The sequence below is a fragment of the Pyxicephalus adspersus genome, chromosome 4 (genome assembly GCF_032062135.1).
Source record: "Pyxicephalus adspersus chromosome 4, UCB_Pads_2.0, whole genome shotgun sequence".
Lineage (NCBI taxonomy): Eukaryota > Metazoa > Chordata > Amphibia > Anura > Pyxicephalidae > Pyxicephalus > Pyxicephalus adspersus.
The window spans coordinates 68,946,505-68,968,406 of NC_092861.1; the positions used below are offsets into that span (position 1 = coordinate 68,946,505).

The 21,902-nt window shown below is 35.7% G+C and overlaps 1 protein-coding gene across 4 annotated transcripts in view; it reads right to left on the reverse strand.

Moving 5' to 3' along the window:
• Positions 1-21,902, reverse strand: part of FILIP1 (filamin A interacting protein 1) — an 84,398-nt gene that overhangs the window by 14,777 nt on the left and 47,719 nt on the right. For all 4 annotated transcript variants that reach the window (XM_072408536.1, XM_072408535.1, XM_072408537.1 and 1 more), the window contains 2 exons: positions 15,170-15,343; positions 13,060-13,238 (listed from right to left, as the gene is read on the reverse strand). In XM_072408536.1, coding sequence (XP_072264637.1) covers positions 13,060-13,238; positions 15,170-15,343 — 353 coding nt within the window. The remainder of the gene's footprint in view (positions 1-13,059; positions 13,239-15,169; positions 15,344-21,902) is intronic.

A 21,902-nucleotide genomic window follows, 5' to 3' on the forward strand; every position in this document is an offset into this window, starting at 1 on the left:
GCAAATGTTCCTATTTTAAATTATAAGATGTTTTTTTTTTTACAGTGGTATTAAGGTAACCTAAAGCCCACCTTTGGGCTGTTAAATCCACCTAACTATTGAGGTCTCCTTCACCTCACCAGCCAGGTCTTAGCAGTAAAAGGTGCTCTTGAGATCACTTTTTTTATGTTAGTGTCTTGGAACACTCATATTGCATTTACACTAATCAACTAAATTGATCTACTGCAGCATGTTGGGGCAAATGTGTACACAGGTATAATGACAATTATCAGCATTTATCTTTCCAAGTACCTCTATTACAATGGAGAGCTGGGAAGGTGCTTATTCAAAGTGAATATTGCAAATGAATGGCCATATTTAAATCTGTCACTCCTAATCATTTGTTGCAAGTCCAAGTATTTGTCAGGAACTGAGAAAATAATCTGAAGCATTTTGTATACATGCATTTAATTACAGAGACACTCTATGACTGTCAATTCAGTGCATCTAAATAAAAAAGATCAGGATTATTTTCTAACCTCCCGTTCTGCGCCTGCATTTAAATAAAAAAAAAAAAATAACAGAGAAGATTGTGTTTGCAGCCAACCACACCCTACAGCTAGATAATATTAGTTAAGAGACTGTGCCTCTGATATCCTGTGTTTGACTTGACTTGCACTGACCTAATGGCCCATTCTTATCTCAACATTAACCTACTCAGCATGCCTTTCCTTTACATAGTGTACACCATCTCAGCCATTTAGGATCCCTCTGTCACAATCTCTTCATCAGTTTGGTACAGGATAGCCATTTATAAATCAAAGGTGTACTTGTTATATCAAATAAAAAATACAATAGGCATGATAACGACAGATCTTACAGTTAAAATTTATTTCCCTACAAATAAACAACAGATCACCAGGACTTGCCAGGTCCTTTGATATTTGGGGTTATGCTTGCGCAGCTCGGCTTTGGTTGCCAATACCACTACATGTGCCAGGACTGAAAAAACTTCTGCCCATCTGTGCGGGATTTACATCATTCCAACCCAGCCAATCAAGATGGCCAAAGATCGCAATAGGGAAGAAGGGAGAAGGGAGAAGATGGTGGCGCCATGAGACGGAACAGAAACAAGTGGGTGTAGTGGGTTTGGTTCCACATTAATTTAAATTGATCCTAATGAAGGTGCTAGATAACTTGCGTTCATTTGCAAAATGTAATTCCATCTCCATTTTAAAACACAACAAAGTAAGGCACTTAGGCTAATATTATTCCTTTTGCACATCCAGCAATATGATAAATATTAAAAAATTAAAGTTTATAATTAGAAGTGCAGGTTAGGTATCCCATTGCAATTTATTATTTTCTTATGCTTACATAAAGCCAATATTTTACAGAGGATTTGATATTATTAGTCACAAATGTCCATGCCATAGTCACATGCTCCTAACAGTCTAGTCCAATTTGGGGAAAAGCCAAATAACCCATCAGTAATATTTTGGAATGTTGGAATAAAACCAGCCTGCTTGGAGGAAAACCACATTTAAAGCAAGGAGAGCATACAAACTCCATGCAGATATCGTTCTGCCTGAAGTTTGAACCTTAGAGCCTTGTGATCTCTATTAAAAAAAGCGCTTTAATGTTTTAATTGCAAATAGTTAGAGTTTGATTTTGTTTGCAATTTAGATCGATTATCACTGTATAAACAGTAATGAAACATCTAAATAAATAAATAAATCATTTATCTCAGCATGCTACCATCAGTCCAAGCCTCATTTGTTCTGCAATATCACATCATGCATTGTCTAAAAGAAAAAATCAACAACACCAATATATTAACTCTGCTGCAAGTGTTTCACTCCTTCACCCACACTTGCACACTGTAAAGAAAAGTTAATTTACAAGGGCCCCATGGACAATTGAACTCCTTTTTCCAGTCCAGCAGCAGCGTGTTTAATTCTGCTACAACATGAGATTTTCCTTACCTTCAGAATCAGCCAGCAGATACACATAGCAAACACATAGCAACTCTCCTCGAAAACCTCAAAAAGCCTTTTTCTGGCTCAAGTTCTCTGGGGGCTCTGCCATCACATTCCAACCATGTCATCAAGACAATAAAAGGTGGATGCTGTGTTTTGGAGCTGGGACCACTGACTGATGATGTCATCCCTTCCTACATGCTTCATTATTGTGCAGATTCTTTTCACTCATTGAGGAGGGGTGGAGCACCAAAACCCCCAAACACAGAGAAAAGGCACACACACTAAACTTCTCAACTACACATTATCCCATGCCTAACACAGGAGAACACTATGACAACATTTAACTGTAGAACAAGCATAATCTAAGGCATTCTAAAATATACCCCAAACAGTTGCAGGTACTATTTTGAACTTTTTGTTAGATTAATTTCTTTTTATTTCTGATTTGAAATAAAACACAATTCTGTGCTTAAACAGGAAACTGTCAAGCCACTAAAGCTTTCCATTTGTGAAATTTTCATCCCCAGGCATTAGGCTCATTTTACAAAGTTTTACACAAGAATAACTATGTTTATTCTTATCCGGGTGTGTTAGCTTTGTGAAATGGGCCCAACTTGCATTAACTCCTACATTGTGTAATAGAAAATATTTTTGGATTACACTAAAGATTTTTTGCACAGAACATCTGTACAATATATTATTAATTTTCATTCAATGTGGTATGTAAAATTCTGTACAGAAAAATAACAGATATGTTCAATGTCCTTACTAGTAACTAATGCTAGCATATGCCTGCCAATATTTAATCTTTTTTTTGTTGTGTATATTGTGAAGAACAGAAAATGGAGATATTAATTTGAGCACAAGTGATTAAAAAATGCACCTATACTATTGTATATATATTGTAATATTTATGTATGAATAACATTTTATATGGAAAACGTTCACCAGACCAATAACACTTAAATAGCTTTTCCATCCTATTACATAGACACAAGTGCATTGTAATCCAACGTTTGACCACTAAAGTAAGCTTGCTTTGGTCTTAAATATTTAACAACAATTTCCACCGAAAACATACAAGCGGTTACTAAAACCATCCCAAGTCTCCTATACAAATCAAGTAAATCAGGAGCTGTTCTGGAAATCATATTACGAGTTTACTTACTAGTTTATTTTATTACTAATAAAAACAAAAAAGAGAGAAAAAAGATCAAATTTACTTTTTCAGCTTAATGATGAGCTAATGATCTGCATCTCTTGCTAAATGTTGATTGCTGAAAACGGAAAATATAGCATGTTGTTGAAACGTCAGGACACATGGCTTTCTGAGGTTAAACAGCTTGCAAATCAATTCTTTGTTTCCTCAGGAGTTCACAAAGAAGGAGATGTGAATGGGAGTGAAGCCTGTTGTTAGGCTCTGAGGCTGCAGCTGGGGAGACATGATTCTTCTCCACTGGCCAATGGAAGACAAGATTACAAGCGTACTTATGCTTGATGCTTTGCATGCACAAACTCTCCCTGGAAGAGCATGTGTTAATACCAGTGTAAACTTGCAGGTTCCATTCAGATGATGTAGTGGGAGAAGTCCTTGAAGAAGATTGACATAAAGCAATAATAAAACATTTACTTCAGGGTTTTGGTGGTCTGCCAACCATTAACTTCTTCAATTCCATAAAACTGTTTTTTTTAAAACAATTGTACATAACCATAATCAGGGTATGTATAAATTCCCACCATAGAGAGAGCATTTGTTATTGATTACAAACATTCCTTTTACTTTTTTTTCCAGTGTTTGCTTTTTACCTCCCACCCATAAAAATGCATGGGTTCCATATGTCCTCACATATGATGTAGCAACAAAAAGGAAAGATTAGCAAATACTCAAAGGTGAGTGTGGGTGATCAGATTTTCTATATTAGATTAGGCTAGGACAAACACAACATTTAAACCGATTACATCTTGTAACCATAGGTGTATCTTTTTTTCTGTTTAGGTTAGGTAATGTTTACAAGGTGTAATCTTCAATGCAAAACAACTGAACTGCCCTACTGTTCACTGTAGGCAGCTTTAAAGCCAGGGGCAGATGCAGGCTTGACTCAGGGCCCTATTACCTCCCCACATCTAGGCACAACGAAAAATGATAACAAACCCCACACAACGAACCTGTCAAGCTCAAAACCTTGTTGGTCCCAGGTGAACCAAGCTGATCACAGTACAAGCACAGACAGATGTGTCGTGCCCCCTAGTGCAGCTTAATAGTTGCCTAAATAAACTGTATATTGTTTCAAATACATTAAGGCTATTTAGCTCACTGTTTTATTAGGTTGTGGCATATGCTGACACATAATGTAAAAAATGTTTGTTTTTTCAATACTGTAATTCTATCGGACAATTACAACAATAAATGGAGGCCCACTGTCATAATAAAAGTTTACTAGCACCTACAGGTTGAAGAGATTTGTCAGACAACTTCTACCCTTTGTGGTGAAAATGTAACACCCATATATATGTGTATGTTTTTCATTGCACTAAAAAAAAAAAAAAAAAGGTTTGTAGCAGCATGGTTTAGAAGGAGCACCAAAACTTATTTTTACACAGGTGTTTTAAAACTTCAGGTCAATAGGCCTGAACAATACTATTAAAAAGAAAAAGAAACTTTATTTTTCGCATAAAAATTTGTCCAACATAGCAGACTGATTTTGAACCTGTAGGAGTCAAGACAAACAGAGAGTTAATTTTATTTACAGCACTGTCTTTTCTTGGAAGCCATGGATGAAATACCACTTAAGATTATTAATAGCTAATCCCACCAGCGGAGTATAAGGCCTCAGCACTTTTGAAATGCATCCAGTTTTTCTAAGATACATTTGGACCCCAACCAGAAATGGCAAATGTCAATTCATATCTGACAGTGGAATCATACTAGGAGGGTTTATTGGTGTAATAATTGAAAGCTAAATGTTATGTGTTCCAAACAAGTGTATATTGAAATCTTGTGTGGTTTCCATGTAATTGCCATGTAAATGTTGGTATATTTGATTTTATGTAGTATAGTCTTACAACTTGGCAATTTGTTCTAATGGTGCAAATTATTCTATATAGTTATTCAGCAAAATTTAATAAACAGCATAAAATGTATATAGTTATACTATACAGTGATACCTCAGCTAACGAAGATAATTCCTTCCGGAACCACACTCGTTGGCCGAAATCTTTATTAGCCAAAACGAAAATTCAGCTCACCGGGGCTGCAGTTTGGTTATCGTGCATCCAATACGCATTAGTTAGCCGAGTCCATTTTCACTAGCCGAGGCCAAAAGTCAGCAGAAAAAAAAAAATCGCTGTTAGCTGAAAAATTTGTTAGCAGTCACTGGTTAGCCGGAGTATCACTGTATTATAATATGAGCTGTGACACAACTTCTTTTTATGTTCTGAATAGTGTGTTGAAGGGTTCAGAGATTCTACTCTTTTCCCCAATGCTACTTAAAAAAGTGTGTGCTTACTTTATTAGGGCATAAGTAACACACTAATAGTCACCTTAACAATCTATATCCCCACTGGTTCCAGTAGTAACAACTGGACCCCAGAACAACATGTGGGACACATGAGAGAACCAGATTTACATCTGTCATAGGATCACCACTTTAGGTATTCCCTGGAAAAAAATTTATACTAGATACTAGATATATAAATTGATATCTATCATGTAAACACGTCTGTGTCAGAAGGTACTCCGCAAACTACCAAATCATACAATCCATCCATTTTGGAGGTTCCCGCCTTTTGGATTTCCAAAGCTTTACCAAAAGAATTGTGCATCAAAAAGGTAACACCTGTATATGGATAAAACTAAGGAGGGGATAAGATAATTTAAGTTATGGACATAAATGTCCTGATTAATGATATCTAGATGTGCCAAAAAAATGCAAAGAGTGCACCCCTGTTTTAAAGCCAGTTAACAACAGTTATATATTCATACAAGAACACTATATTAATATAATTTATTCATAAAATGCCAACATATTGTGCAGCACTGTAAAATATATAGTAGCTGCATATTATAAAATTACACCCAGGTACAAACTATGACACAAGAGGTACTTTCTAAAAAAAAAGCTTACAATTTCACACCTTGCCCAATATTTTCACACTGGTTACATTTTGTATAGGGTCATCATTCTTAAAGAATTGCATCTGAGCACAAAAAAGTGTATATATTTATGCACATAGATAGTCCAGTATTATTATTATTATTATTATTAGTGGAATACCAGCGAGAAGGATGTTACAGTAGTCCAGACGGGAGATGATAAGAGCATGTACAAGGAGTTTGGTGGTCTCAGGGGCCAGGTAGGAGCGGATTTTGGAGATGTTGCGTAGGTGAAAGTGACAGGACCTGGAAATGTTCTGAATATGGGGGGTATCATGCTGAATATTATTTCCTGGCACACTGTGACTTCCACACAACAAGCATTAGAAGATAGAGAAGGTATCCTGAGCCCACCTCATTTTCTGTCTGGTGGACTTACAGGATCATTCAGTCTTCTTCATCCCCATCCATGTTGTCCTGGTTCTCTTCTTTCAGCTATTCGTTTCTGTCCTGTCAGTCATTTATTCTTAGCTCCATGTGTTGGTGCCATCTAAGAATGCCTGATACACTGTGAGAAGCCATGCTGTGAGCTAAATAATGCTCTGTCCTTGCTTTTGTCATGGTGTTTAATTATTTTACACAGACTGTTGCTAAATGTACACTTTGTGGAGTCACATAACAATTCAATGAGACATTGTTCCAGGCTAACTTTGTGCCTGGAAAAACACACATACAATACAAATGAGCTAAGGTTTTTCATTTATTGTGTTGTCAGCAGTGGCAGAATAGAAAGCAAACAACAAAAGATATGGGGAAACTAGAAAAAAGTAGGATTACTGTGATCTTTTCTAGTTGACAGCTGCAGGGTGCTGAGCTGCAAGAACTGTAAAGAGATCCATCCTGGTCTTCCCTTCACTGACAAGTCCCATCTCTGATTGCTCACAGACACTGTCAGAGGTTTTGGACTCCTCTACCTAGCTCAAGGATAGATCTCTTTCAGTTCCTGTAATGATATCACATTAGGGTATAGTAATATGCTGAGTAGAGCTTAGCTTTAAGCACACTTTACATACTAAAAAATAATGTGTTGATGCACTAGAAATATAGTGCACTCAACTTCTTTTCTGACATGACAACGCAGTGTATTTTTGACCCCAAATTTGAAAGCACATGTTGTTAGCACTGCCAAAATTTGTTTCTATTGCATTACAAAGCACACAGACCTCTTATCTCTGTTCCTTCCTTAATTGGAGAGCACAGGAAGTTACCAACTTATATAATTTCTGGGAAAATAAGCGTTTTTTACATTTCTTATACAGAGATGATAACAAACTTTAATAGTTATACTTGTATCAGACTAAAATGGAAAAACTGCTACTGTAGTGACTACATATAATTACTTTTTTTTCATGTGACTTTCTAAGTCATGGATAAGAACACAATTTTATTCTAATGAATATTACTTGGCATGGATTGTCTAAGGATAATGTCCTCAGAGACGACAATACGTCACATTTAAAACGGTGAATGTAACATTTCATAATAAGCTTCATTTAATTAAAGCCAAACAGTAGGAATGAACCCAAGGATCAGACTTGCTTTGCTTTGATTTTGTGTTCATGGTCTTTTCACCAATTGTCTATGTACAGCAGGTAACTGAGTGATTGACATAACATATGTTAAAAAGTTTAGAAAGCTGTGGAAACTCGGTTTTGTTCTCTTTTCCCCTAAAAGGAAGGTTGAACGGCTCAAATAACAAACACAGAACAAGCCTTAAGCCTGCTTACATCAATTACACAATTTTTGCTTTAAAGTGACTGTGTTCTTTATTACTTGCAGATCGGCTTCCTTTGCAGGTGATGCAGTTTCAACATTACATCACTGGAAGAGCAGCCAGAAGGATCTGGATGCCAGGATGACTAAAGACACAAGAATGTTTTATCACAGCTCAGCCAACATGCAGTTTGCTGTGGGGAGGTTATAAGGGATGAGAGAGGAGATTACAGGAAGATTTTCAATTCAATATCAAGGGGAAACATGATTGATGAATTATTTAAGGGTGAAGTGTTGCCGCCTTTTATAATCACTTTGTTTACCATGCATTTGGAAGACTGTATTTTACAGTCTCTGGATCTCCAGTACAATTTATTTCTAATCTGTATCAAGAGCAATATTTTTTTATTAGTTTCCATCATAAAGAGCAGCAAGTAAAAAATATGAATGATATATTACTCACTTGGCGATTGTGGAGGTCTTTAAACTATAATAAACCTCCATTATATAAAAGTGGATTATGACAAGACTGATAACGGTTGTCAGGCAAGATGCAGAGTTACTGCTGCAGAGATATGTGTAAATTTACAGGGAAAGCATTGTCATTTCACCAGTTCTGAGCAAAAAAGAAAGTGCCCATGGCCCATGGCAATCTAATTTCACATCTCATATAACAGGATAAAAAAAAGAAAACTGCATTTGTTCTGGACAACACTATTGTTAAAGAGAGACCAAAGAAAACCTGAATCTCCATTCCTAAGCCCCTTGTTTCCTTCCATGTAAACCTTAAAGCAACTTTGTTGTATTAGAGTTTATGAAAGTCTGATACCAGACTTAGCTCAGGAAGGGGGGACAGGATGACCTAACAATGTGACACCTTTACTTTGAAAGGCCGAGAATATAAATCAAATTAAGGCTGCACTGGAAATGACAACTCATAATTAAAATGAGAGTAATTGTTATGGGCAACATATCCACATTTGTTCTCATCTTCCTTGCTCAATTTTTTAGGAATCAGCTGTCTGTAATCAATAGGAATATTATTAGTAATAATATTATGTGCAAATATAAGAAGTTCTGGCATTCTTGAGTAAATACTTTGGCTTGATGAACAATCCAATTTTGTATACATTTACCATCAACAGTGGTCAAACAGTCAAACCCTGCCTGTGGATAAATACAGTATACAAGTAATTGCAGCAACGATGGAAATGACAGCTTTTTGATAACTGTCAGATGTGTAATTTATGCATTTGAAAGTAATAGTTTTCCATTCAGCTATGGCAACAGGGCGTTTCTTGTTGGCTACAATGTGCAATGTTAAAAGCTAAACCACCGTCTTGTGAAACTTTTCTCCCATATACATAACCGGGGAGGGGGGCCAATATCATATAATATGACAATTATATGATAATTTATATGATAATTAATATATATAATATATTATATATGATAATTTTCCACTCAGGGCATTGGAGTTGATGTAGTAAAGCAGTTTGGGCTGTTCACATTCACTCTACAATAAATACTTCACCTAAATACTTAAAATCAATTTTTTTAAACATTTCTTCATAAATAATTTGGCGTCCTCTGTAACTAAATGTTCACTGCTTTCACTAATTTAGGTGAATTATCCCTAGCAGAGTCATATTTTAATTTGAAACATTCGTTTTGTTGAATGAACAGCTTCTACTCCGGTAACAAATCACCTATATTGAGTTTTTGTAATACTTTTTGTTAAAGGGAAATACATATTATGGTGCATTTATACTAGGAACACCATTGGCTCAATTATGTACCTTTACCTGAGAGTTTGGAGTTTTCTATCTACTTCTAAAAGAGGAATGTGCAAACACTAACAATTAATTTCTCATATTTGCGACCTTTTGGTCTGTTCACTATACAAATGGAAGAGTTTTGTTTTTTAATAGGGAGAAAATACCTGTTGATCTTATCAGAAATTGAGATCAGCAGGCATATTTCGGTACCTGCAGAGTCTTTATTGGGATGAAAGACACAGAAATATGAATGTAATAAAAATGCACTGCATATTTTAATTATTTTGTAACTTTAATGGAAACTTAATAAATACAATAAGCAACCCCTCATAAGAACTACAGCAGATTTTCTGAAACAGAAATACACACACAGAGTTCTCACTAAAAGGGTCCCCCAGAGATCTGAAAACAGCTGCGAGGTGGTTTTACTCTTCAGCATCTACCAAAAATGGATGAAAGCATTTTGGGTAGATGACACTTTAAAAAAAAGCATGTCACAAAACCAAACACCTGTTCTGTAAACTTTTCATTTATTGTTGTTTGCTTACTCACAGGTGTCATATCAGGTTGAGGACAGGGGGGCTAAGCCTGTTTACCTCCTCTTCTAGTGATGTCAGTGCCCTGCAAATAGCTTGTAGCCTGTGAGTTAGGTACGACATGACTTCTTCTGTCGGAGGCTTCTGACACAGTTGTTTAGCTGTATAACATGATTATGATTAGCTGTATAACAATGATTATTTTAATAATTAGCAACCCAAAGCTTTAATCCTTTTCAGGGCTCATTTACACCATCTATAAGTCACTGGAATATGGGGTAATTGAAGCACATGGGGTAATTGGAGAACATTGGGTCACTGAATCACAAAGAAAGCAGTAAGGTTCACTAAAGCACAGTGACAGTGGAGCACAATGGGTCACAGAAAGATGGGATCACTGGTTCCCAGGAGTCGCTAATGCACAAAGGGTCATTGAATCTTACAGTAACACGAGTACAAAGTGTCACTGGAGCACAAAAGATCACTAAAGCAGTGTAAATGGAGCACAACTGGAGGGTAGGGTCCCTGGAGCAGACAGGATCATTAAAGCATGAGGTTCTCGGTATGCTTGCAGGGACACCTAGGACAACTCTATTGAACTAGGCAGTGCATGGTCCCTCGTCTTATTAGCATAATTTTTGTAAATATTTCAGAGAAATCAATGTTGAAAAGGGAGAAACCTTGAAAAAAATTTATTGAGGGCAAATGGGAACATCAACTCCTCAGATCCACTTCTACTAATCTAACCCTTGTTCCTCTGCTGCTCTGTTCTCCAACACAGCCACTAAAAATACCCAGTGCTTTGAGGTGTGAAGCAGCATCTATCTGCCATTGCTAATGCAATACTTCAACCAAGTAGCAAATCACCAGATGTTATCATTATTATGAGAAGCACATGTCATCCGACTTGTGTACACTCCAAAAACATCCACTGTGGAGTTTACATAGAGCTAGAACAGTTGAGGTAGAGCAAAGGAAAGGTGACTGAATCGGGGTGAATTTTAAAGAGACTTAATTTAAGGAAAAGTTACTGTCTTTTTTAAATCTGCTTTTATTTAGTTCAGACAGCATCTGACCCTTCGCTGATTTTAGTGCAATAGGGCTGCTTATTTTAACTCCAGAATCTCCAGAATGAGAATATTGGCCCCATCTCCTAAAATCCCTGCAGGCACTCCCACTGTCATTCTTGCTCTAAATTTCAGCTTTTCCTTGTGTGGATGATAACACAAGATAATGCTAAGCATGTTCAGCAAAATTTCAGTAATTGCCATATGCATACATGCTAAGTAGTTCCCTTTCTTATACTCCAAATGAAATTCCATATTTCTGAATACATTTATAATTGAGAATGTTTCTTTCCTATTAAAATTTTAATTTCTTCACAGTAGTATGTCATGTTTTAAATCTTAATTTATTGTAATCATTCTCAAAATAGCCAATGTCATTGCATTACAGTAAGAAGATTAAACTGTCAGTTAAAGATCATGATTTCAGTTCTTTGTAACTCCCCAGGCATTGCTAAGATTTGTATAGACTCAAATTATGTCAACAATCTTCATAGAAAGTGTGTGTTATGTAAAAGATAACTTTTGTTGTTTTGTTGTAACAATTGTTATAATTGTGTATGACCAGAAACACCATCAAACTTTGCAAACATAGCCCATTTTACTCTATTTTCTTCATATTGTAGTATCAAAACCTTAAGCAAATCACAGACCAAGATCAATGAAAACACTGCTCTGTATACATTCCACTGCAATTTGTGCTGTACATCCAACAGAAAAAATGTGTTTGCGGACCTGGACAGAGGACTAATGACACATACAACAGATCTCTACAACTGATAGTTCCAAAAGGCGTCAATCATGATTTGTATACTGCACAGCACCATGTTCAGCTAACACCTCCCTATGCCCACATACCAGGTCATTTTGACAGCCAGTAGTGGATAGTACAATGCATGATCTTATATCCTTAATTCATCTTTTCTATTCCAACAGTTTTACACAATCCTATGTTTACCACTGTCAATGTTAAATAATCAAGACTAAGAAAATTATTACCTGGTGTTGTCAGCATATTTGCATTCCCAGGAAGCCCTTCAACTATTTTGCGCAGAAAAACAGAGATGTATCTTCTAAATGTTTGCAAAACCAATCAACTGTATTTTTATACAGTGTGTTTTGGGAGGGTATATTTAGGGTTAATTTAATTTCATATTCTTTGTATTTTTTTTTTAAATATTTGTTTATTATCGTTTCCGATCTCCTATGTTTCTAACCACCTGGTTTCTTCTTCTTTTGTGAACTTAACATAAAATGAGGCATTATTTTGTTTCAGAGTAATTTAAAAAAGCTTACATAGCTTTTACTACCCACTTAAAGAATATTACACTATTGAAAACCATCAAAATCTCCCAATTTTGCTGAAATGCACAGGCATAGCCATAAAGTCCTGATTGGCAAAACATTTTAGCAGAGATCAAGACAGATTGAGTCCCTTTTTATACTTCTATATAAAACATACCTAATGGTTTATTGAATATAAATGATTAAATAGTATTTTTATCGGCCTTAGGGACAGGATCATGACTGATTCCACTGAAAAAAGACAAAAGTGTAAAGGGAAACACATTTATTAATATGTTACTAATAATATGTAACAAAGAGCTGCTTCCACTGAAAACATTGCAAAGAATGCTGGTTTGTAGCAATATGGTAAACTGATAAAGGAAGTTTTTTCATTGATTGTTATTAGGTTACACATGAACTCTTTGTTAGATAATATAGGTGACTCCAGGAATGGACACAATAATAGTTTCAGTATTAATAATGAAAAGGAAAGGTGGGGTTCCTCTTTGGACCACATGAAGTCACACTAAATACATTTGATACTGTATTGTTCATTACTGCACTCACCTTTCACGCTCCTGCTCCAGCAAGTTGGTGAAGTCGTCGCTCTTATTCATGTAATCTGTATGTTTCCTTTTTTCGTTTTCCAGTTCATAAACAGTTCTACGATGGCACTTCTCTGCCAGAAGAAGTTGCTCTAACATGCGTCTGTAGGTTTCTTTCTGTTTTTCCTCAAGTCTGTCCAGCTGCAAGTAAAAACTCATGCTTATAATTTCCTTTTAATTTATATTCTTCATTGCAATGCATTTGAGGGCTCATTCACATCAGCAATGTTGGGCTACAACACAAAAACAGGGCAATTTGCAAAATCTTTTATGGTTTCAATTCACATCAATGTGCTGTACATTCTGATGATTTGCACTGAACTGCAAAGGTATACAGTCTAAGACAAAAAGTAATATTGAAGTATTTGCAAATGTCTTCTGTGACAGTCTTATAACTCATCTTCCTCTGCTTTTTTGCATAGCTAGCTAAGTGACAACTGTACTTCCTCTGCTTTGCAACTTCCTGTGTCACTTCTTTGCATCAAGCCAGCTTATTCACTGGACTGAGAATCATCATCATCCACTGCTAATGGTTGGTTGAGGTCCTTGGAAGCAACAAGCCACTTCTGGCCATGCAGTTGCTTTTCCTCCTCTGGAGGAAGAACCGCACTACAACCATACTCATCCGTATGATAAAGTGGTTTCAAATGCTGCATTAGATGATACAGTAGTTATAGAGGTGACTGGGAGCGGCTAGTAACCGCAAGTCTGAAATGGGCCTAAGTTAGTTAACATTACATCATTTTTGGTATTGTATTGGTTACAGTTACCTCATACAGGTTCTTTGTTCAACCATAATAAAAACTTGTATTTTCATCTGGCTGCCTAAATGACACATTTAATGCAGTTTATTTTGATTTGTTATTTTATTTTCCTTGTTACCAATAATTTCCTGTTCCCTATAGCAAACACTGGTCTTGTGTTCTTACCCATGAGGTTTAAAGGAGGGCTGCCTAAAGCTGTTCCCTGCAGTATTTCCTTTTCTGAAACTGCAGGTCAATCTTCTCTCCCTATAGTTCTGCCAGTGTCCACACTTTTTTTTAAGTTAACTTTTTATCTAAATGTAAATAGTTTTTAGGGATCAAATCATGTAATGTAGAGCAGCATTCAGCAACTACAGCTACGCTTTGGGAACAAGAGCTAAACTGTGATTTCTACAAGAATCTGTGATAAAGATATGCCAAGATGAATAACTAACAAGATCAAAAATTTACACCAAAATTTTAATTACGATTTCAAATTATGCTTTTGTGCAGCTCTTTCACTAACACTAAATTATACTTTCACAAGTGAAACATTGTTAACATATCTTTTGCAGTGTAAGCAGCCTTACAGATACAAGCATACCCAGTAACCTAATAAATAGTCATACACTATATATAAAACATTCTCAAGCAATAGCCTCAGTAAGCCATGCTCAAATCCCCTTTCTGAGCTCAGTCCATGATTGAGTACACGTACTTCTTATGTGGACAGCCAGGTGACGTGCTGGGATTAGATGCATGGCTGGTGCAATGGTATCGAAATTATGACACCATTAGGCTAGAGGCTGTGAAAGTGTCATACCGTACATGGAGTTTTCATGGCACCGTCTCAATTACTTAAAGGGAAACCAACATATACTGGCACTGGTTTGCATATATTGAAAAGTATTAATTGAGTATTGGGTTTTCTTTTTTACAATTAACATTTTGTAAGAAAAGCATAGAATCTAACATTTTATATTGACTTTACAATGAGATACAGTTACATATTACAACTGTTTTAAATATGGCTGTATATCACTTTTTAATATGATAGATAGATAGATAGATAGATAGATAGATAGATAGATAGATAGACAGATTGATAATATATACACATGGATATTTATACACACATATACACATGGAAAACATAGACTATATACATGAAGATAATGTGGACAGACAATCAACTTGATAGATATTTAAATAAAGATCAAAAGAAAGAAAGAAGAAAGAACAAGTACATAGATAGATCCGTCAGGAAAAGCTGTGTAGACAGAATCAATAGTGCAGTTATATTACATATAACAGTAAAAGGAACATTACCTCTGCCATTGGTTTTTCATATACATCTTCTCCTATGGACTTCTCCTTTGCCAGGATAGCATCCCTATGCAGTACCCTTAGCACATCCTCCGGAGCTGAAAACCCATAATGAGCTTCCAAAACTTCGGGTTTAGTTTTCTCTGTCTTTAGCATATGGATAACATCCTCCCTAGCCTGTGGGAATGTAATATGATATGATCAGAGAAGCTGCAGATTATATAACACGTGCTTACATCATTCCTAATCAATTGACATTTGGTATATGAGCTAAAGCCATCGACTGGTTCAACGGGAATCGCTCTTCTGTAATATACTTCACATTGCCAAAAACAGATTGCTCATGTGATATTACATGACATGTTGCTAGGAGGCATCTGTGTGTACTATCTATACACAACTCACCGAAATCTTCTCCTCATCATACCAGACACCCATCCACATATTACAAACCTAACAAAAATAATCAAATTGCATTTAGGCATAATTTGGTTTTAAAGAACAGTGCTACTTTCCTAATTTATCAGCTAAATAAAAATTCCTTGTCTATTAATATTATTAACTTGTATTTCTATAGCATTGGCATATTATGTGGCACTTTACAAAGTCTATAGTATTGTTCTTAAATCTCAGAGGGACTCACATTTCATTGTCCCTGCCATAGTCATTTGTCAGTAACACAATCTAAAGTCAATCTAACAAAACCATTTACAATGTAATTTATTGCCCATATTTGTATATTAAATAAGCATTTGTATAATAAAAGTTTACAAATGCAGCTGTCACTGCAATACTTACCTTGACCTGCATTGTCTTCATCTGCATCTCTCTCAGCCATTGTAATTTAGTTCACTTCCTAAAGCTAGGTACACACTTCAAATAATTATAGTTAGAAAACAAACGATTACGACCAATCAACAATTATGCACTATTATATTTGAATGATTGTATTGTGCACAATTCTGTACATGCTGTAACGATACGATCGTTCAAATATCCACCAATAATGTACCCACACTAGATACAATTGTTTGAACGATGCAGGAAGGGACATGTACAGGAGAAAGTGTATCACAGAACAATCCACAATCGTCGCTCAATTAGATCCGACAGGTCCTTGACAACCGTCGGCGTCGTTGGTCAGTCATTGTGCACGTTTTTTGTTAACGATTCTCGGACGATCAGTCGTTAGTCGTTTGTTTCCAACAACATTTATTGGAAGTGTGTATGCAGCTTTAGAATCCAAGGTGTCAAATAAAACACTTCTTGAGGATGCAATACCAAATTATACTATACCATAGTACACTACAGACTGTAAGCAGCACCAGTCTTTGCAGTATTGTAGATTGCCCACTGAGAACTAGGTCTATGCTTAGAAGAATTTTGTGTAATATAGTTTGGGAATGATGAATGGTTTTCTTTATATCTATACATTTTGACAAGCCAAACCACATTAATTTTCTTAGTGGCTCAGGATACGTGACAGTTGGTTAATCCAGAACTAGTTCCAAATCTGGTCTTTTGAGAAAGTTCAGTAACTGAGAGTTATGAACGAACCCACCCAAAAGATGTGACAATCTGCAAATTGTTCTACACCACACATGGCATGAAGTAACTACATTAATAAAGGACTGCAGCCAAAACATAATAAAAGAAATACATTTTTAATGCCTTATACTGCAGCTTAGAGATTTTATTAGAAATGCCAGAATTCCCCAAACTGGCAACCTAAAGTGAATAGCCAGCCAAATGTTTTTTTAGTTTTCCAGAGTGGGGTGAAGGCTAGATCCCCTGTTAGATATTTACAGCTTTTTATTTTTAAACTTTAAAAACTGCGCTCTAAACAGATATAAAGCACACAAATAATGCATTGTGTCATGAATATATTGTTTATTTTTAGAAATTTCAAATAAATGTACAGCAGAGCTCCCCGTGGAATGTAAAATTAGCACAAGCAACCAGTCCTCAGCAACCAGCTGACAAGCAGCATGCTGAGAATGAGAGTGAGTGACAGACAGATTAGCTACTCTTTGTGCTGCTGCTTCTTCCTTACTGTCCAGTCATAAACCAGAGGCAGCTATATGGCGGCCAGAGGAATAGATTAAATCATACTGGTCATCATGCAACTCAGAACAGTGGACATAGTGCTACAAAAGGGGTGGCAGAATGGAGGTAAGTACTGAAGGAAACCTGCATGTTTTTCTTTTACATTGGTTGTTTGAATATTTTCTAATTTTTGTTTGGTGCTCTGATTTAAGTATAATAACTAAAGAAGAAAGTTAATGAAGACTTTTAAATCACCAGGATCTGTACGGTATATAGACCTAACCCCATAACCTTTTATCAAACTACCATGCTCAATAGCCAATCTAAAAAGCTGGTGCAGTGAACTGTAAATTCCATCAAATTTAATGGGTAGTGATCTACATTGCTAAAAACACCTTATGAAAAAAAGATATCTAAAACAGCAAACAAAACATCTACAAGCCTTATTATAACAAATATCAAAAAACACATGTAATGTTCTGTTTTGGTGCATGGAAATGAATTCATAATATTGCATTCATATACTGAATTCTGTTATTACAGATATTAACCACATATGGCCACATATATCAGAATACAGTATGTTTTGCTATAATTGACATTTACTGACCAGTGAAGTACACATTACACCATATTTGGGGTGATATATGTGAACAAAGGTGAGGGAAAGTATATATCCCTTACTTTGCCTTTTCTATGGATATTCCCTTAGCAATAAGATTGGATACAATTAGTCTTCTGTAGAATGTTCTGTAAAAACCTTATTTTCTATATTTGTAAGGAAAGTCATCCCATTACCAAAGGTTTTTGTACCTTCCATCAATTCCATCTGATATCCCATGAACCAATATTTTATGAGCCATAAAAGACTGTCTGAATAGATTTGCAATAATTTTCATATTCCATGGGAGACCAAGCCATTTGATCATGGTAATCACCACTTGTGTCAACAGTAGAAAAACTTCCAGTAAATATCATTAATTGTGCAAAAGAGTTAGCAAAAAAATCAATATTGCCATGCAGACTGAATTATTATGAGAATGAAGTGCAAAGTAAAAATAGAAAAAGACACTGGCAGTGAAAAGAAAGACTGGGGAAATCTGCCAAAGTTAGTTATGGATTGATATCAAGGTGTCAATAACTGGTGATCATAGCTTTAGTTGTATTGGGATAATTCTTTTTTTTTTATGTAGTTGGGAAAGATAGGTAACCAAAATCTTGAATATAATGCTTGTGAATTTGAAAACAACTGTTTGGAGTTACTCCAATAATAAGTGTTGGTTTAAAGAAATCTATCAAACAAATATACCCATTTTGATTATTTAAATAATTCCTAACATTTTTAGAAATGTCTTTTTATGGCTATAATATAATATTACATTTTAGAGTCATTAATTTGAAATTGTTCCTTTGTAGGCTTGGGCCATTTGTATGATTATACAGTACATCCTTTCTTTGCCTAAAGTGTGTACCACATTAGCAAAACTCCCTTCCGAGGTCATTTGTGTTGTCGTAAAATAAGTTAGATAATTAGAGAAATGGGTTTTAAAGATTACACATCTACAATACAAAATACTCCTCTACGGATTGTTTACATGACTCACAATGAACTTCAGGGAACTGTCATCCATCATATTCACCATTTTTTTTCATTTAGGTGGAAATTAGCATGCAAAAAATAGATTTAGATATAAACATCTAAGTTACATAAATACATTCATTGAGCAGTGTGAAGTTAGCATTTCTGCAGAGCATGCCATAAGAGGATTGTTGCCAAGTTTCAGACTACAGATAATTAATGATGTCATTGAAAGCTCCCATGGTCGGTTCTTTTCAGAAATCTGGCGACATCACTGATGAACAGTTCTGGCACCAAAAGCTGTTCAAAGATATGCAGACAGAAAATAATAGTCAGATGTCCTCCTATGAGCAATTTGATTTACTTTTAAGTTTGCAATGGGGAGTTTTATATAAATATAATGTGCAGGCCAAATCTAAAATGTGTAAGAATTTAGCTTGTACTAATCTGAACTTTTCTATAGTCATCTAAAACTATGCCAATAGTTTAAGAAAAAAAAAGTGTTTAAGTAATTCAGACAGTTTATACTCTAGATATTAGTTTTGCCCTGCATGGACTATAATCTTTATGTGGGAACGATGTATATCTAGTAATCTCCAAATTGTTTACAGACATCCAGTAGGTAATTCCTATGAAAACACTATGCATTAAGACATAAAACTTTTTCATTTTTTATAAGCCTTTCTTTGATTTGTAAAGCATTGCTTAATATGTCAGTGCTATCTAAATACAATTTATTAAGAAGAAGTTATTTAAAGTGTATTAAAAACCAAAATTTAGACCTGCAGTCATGTTTTCTGAGATAGAGGCATTGCTTCTAATAGGGACACCTGTTCAAGTAAAAGGGCGATCAGTGAGGGAGCAGAAACTTGCAGGGTAACTCTGCTTTTGTTGAAAAAAAAAACAATACCGCAGATAATCTATTTATATTGCAGGGATTTATAAACTTTGTTGCAGATATTAGGACGATGTACATTTTGTTTTACCATGCCCATTCTAAACTGATTCCTAAATTTGAAGTTCTGTACCCATTTTAATGATCTGAGCAAATCTGTTCTAATGATGAAAGCTGCAAATCTGCATCCATTTAGTAGAAAAGATTTATTGACTGTCTTACAAATATTCCTATTGCTAGATGTGCATAAAATATTATGCGTATCCTAGTACAGATGTCTGAAAAGAAAATTCACTATTCCAGTTCGAAAAGCAGGTAATGACATTTCTGGGTGCATCTAGGTTGCCACATTAAAAGTTTGACAGTTTTAGATAATTCTGAAAAATGTAATGTTTACTAATAAGTAACAAAATGACCTTTGTTGATGCTAGCCTATAGGGAAGTCTCACTACAAGAGTAGATAAAAATTGTCCCTAGCAGTTCTGCTTTAAAAAAAACTGCACAGGAAGAAACTGAGGCAGAACAAAAAGAATTATGACACAACTGTTTGACAATCTTCCCAATTGTAAATGAGTTTTTCAGTACTGTGGTTTACTGCCAATGAGAACTTTCCCACATATCCCTCCCCACTCTGAAGCAAAATTTTGCAGTATGATACAATGAAAGTTCTGCAGTTAAATAGTTACAAAACAAACAATATAAAACTAAAGTATTTGTGGAGTATATTAAAAAAACTAATTTGACACACAGATGTGAATGTGTAACCCAAGTTCCTGTATTAAACAATGTTACAAGTGAGCCACACTTTACACTCTGCGAGCACACCATCTACAAATTATCATTTATCTCCAGTGTGAAAGTCACTGATATGCCAAAAGATTATTTATAAAGTGAGAAATGTAACAAGAGATGGATGATACATCTGTGTCTTATTGATGTAAAACCATTTTGTTTAAATAAAGCTTTCCATAAAGGGATTCATGTTGCTAAACACTAGTAAACTTAAAACAGAACCTCAACACAGATTTTTGCAATAAAAGGTGATATAGGCTATAGAAATAGGCTCTGTATCAACAATAAATCGAGGGATAGTCACTCACTTTTGTTGTATGAGGTTGCCAGGTGGTTGATAAAACTAAGGCAGATGCAAATGTCAAGTGAACACATCTGTATAAACACTGGTGTGGTATTACGTAGGAACCTGGTCAAGGCTCTGTGTTTTATTAGAAATCAGTCCCTTCAATCTGACGCTGTACTCTTCACCTATAGACAAGGCCCACCCAACACTATAGCAAGTGAGGGGTCCAGTATCTGGGTGAGCTTTATTTAGCCATTGGCAAGGCAGAAGTCAGAAGCAGTAGAGACCAGTGTCAATGACCCTGATTTATTAAAGCTCTCCAAGACTGGAGAGGATTCTCTATCATCAGTGAAGCTGGGGGATCCAGCAAACCTGGCATGGAAAGTCATTAACTATTTGTTAGCAAAGGTTTTCAATCCTGGACCAGATCCATTCCAGGTTTGCTGGATCACCCAAATTGACTGATGAAAGTGTATCCTTTCCAGCCTCCGAGAGCGTTAACAAACCAGGCCCAATGTGTGCATCCACTCCATCCTTTTGCACTACTGGCAAACATACTAGGTGCCCACCCAGAGAAGCAACATGAGCTTACCCCTGGACCCTGGCTATGTAGGTTGGAAGCATGTTGCTGTCTATTTCCCATATTCATATATGAATCTAGTGAATGAGTCTATAAAAGTGATGACTTATATCTGAAATTAGTCCAGATATGGGCATCGCCAGAGTTCCCTAGGCAGTTTAAATGGTGCCAAATGTGGCAATGTGCTTAAACAGAAGTGGGAGAAGGGGAAGTTGCCAATGCTGCCTTGAAGCTTTTTTGGAAACGTGGGGCCCCCTTTAAACTCATAAACTACAAACTTACAACTATATAAAGGAAAAAAAGCATTTTAAAATGCAAATTCCTAACTTTAAACCAGAGAATGGGGGAAACATTAAAGCAAATCTACATACACCTAAATAACATCATAAATAGGATGAATAGTATAGAGAGGCACTTTTCATGAACAGGTGTTGGGCAGATTTAGTTGTGGTAGGTACGGTGTTTAAAATGAGTAAAAACTAGCATAAGAAATAGAAGGAATGTAAAAAACTAAATCTTGCTAGGAAAATAAGCAAATGCCAGTTGAATGTGCAATCA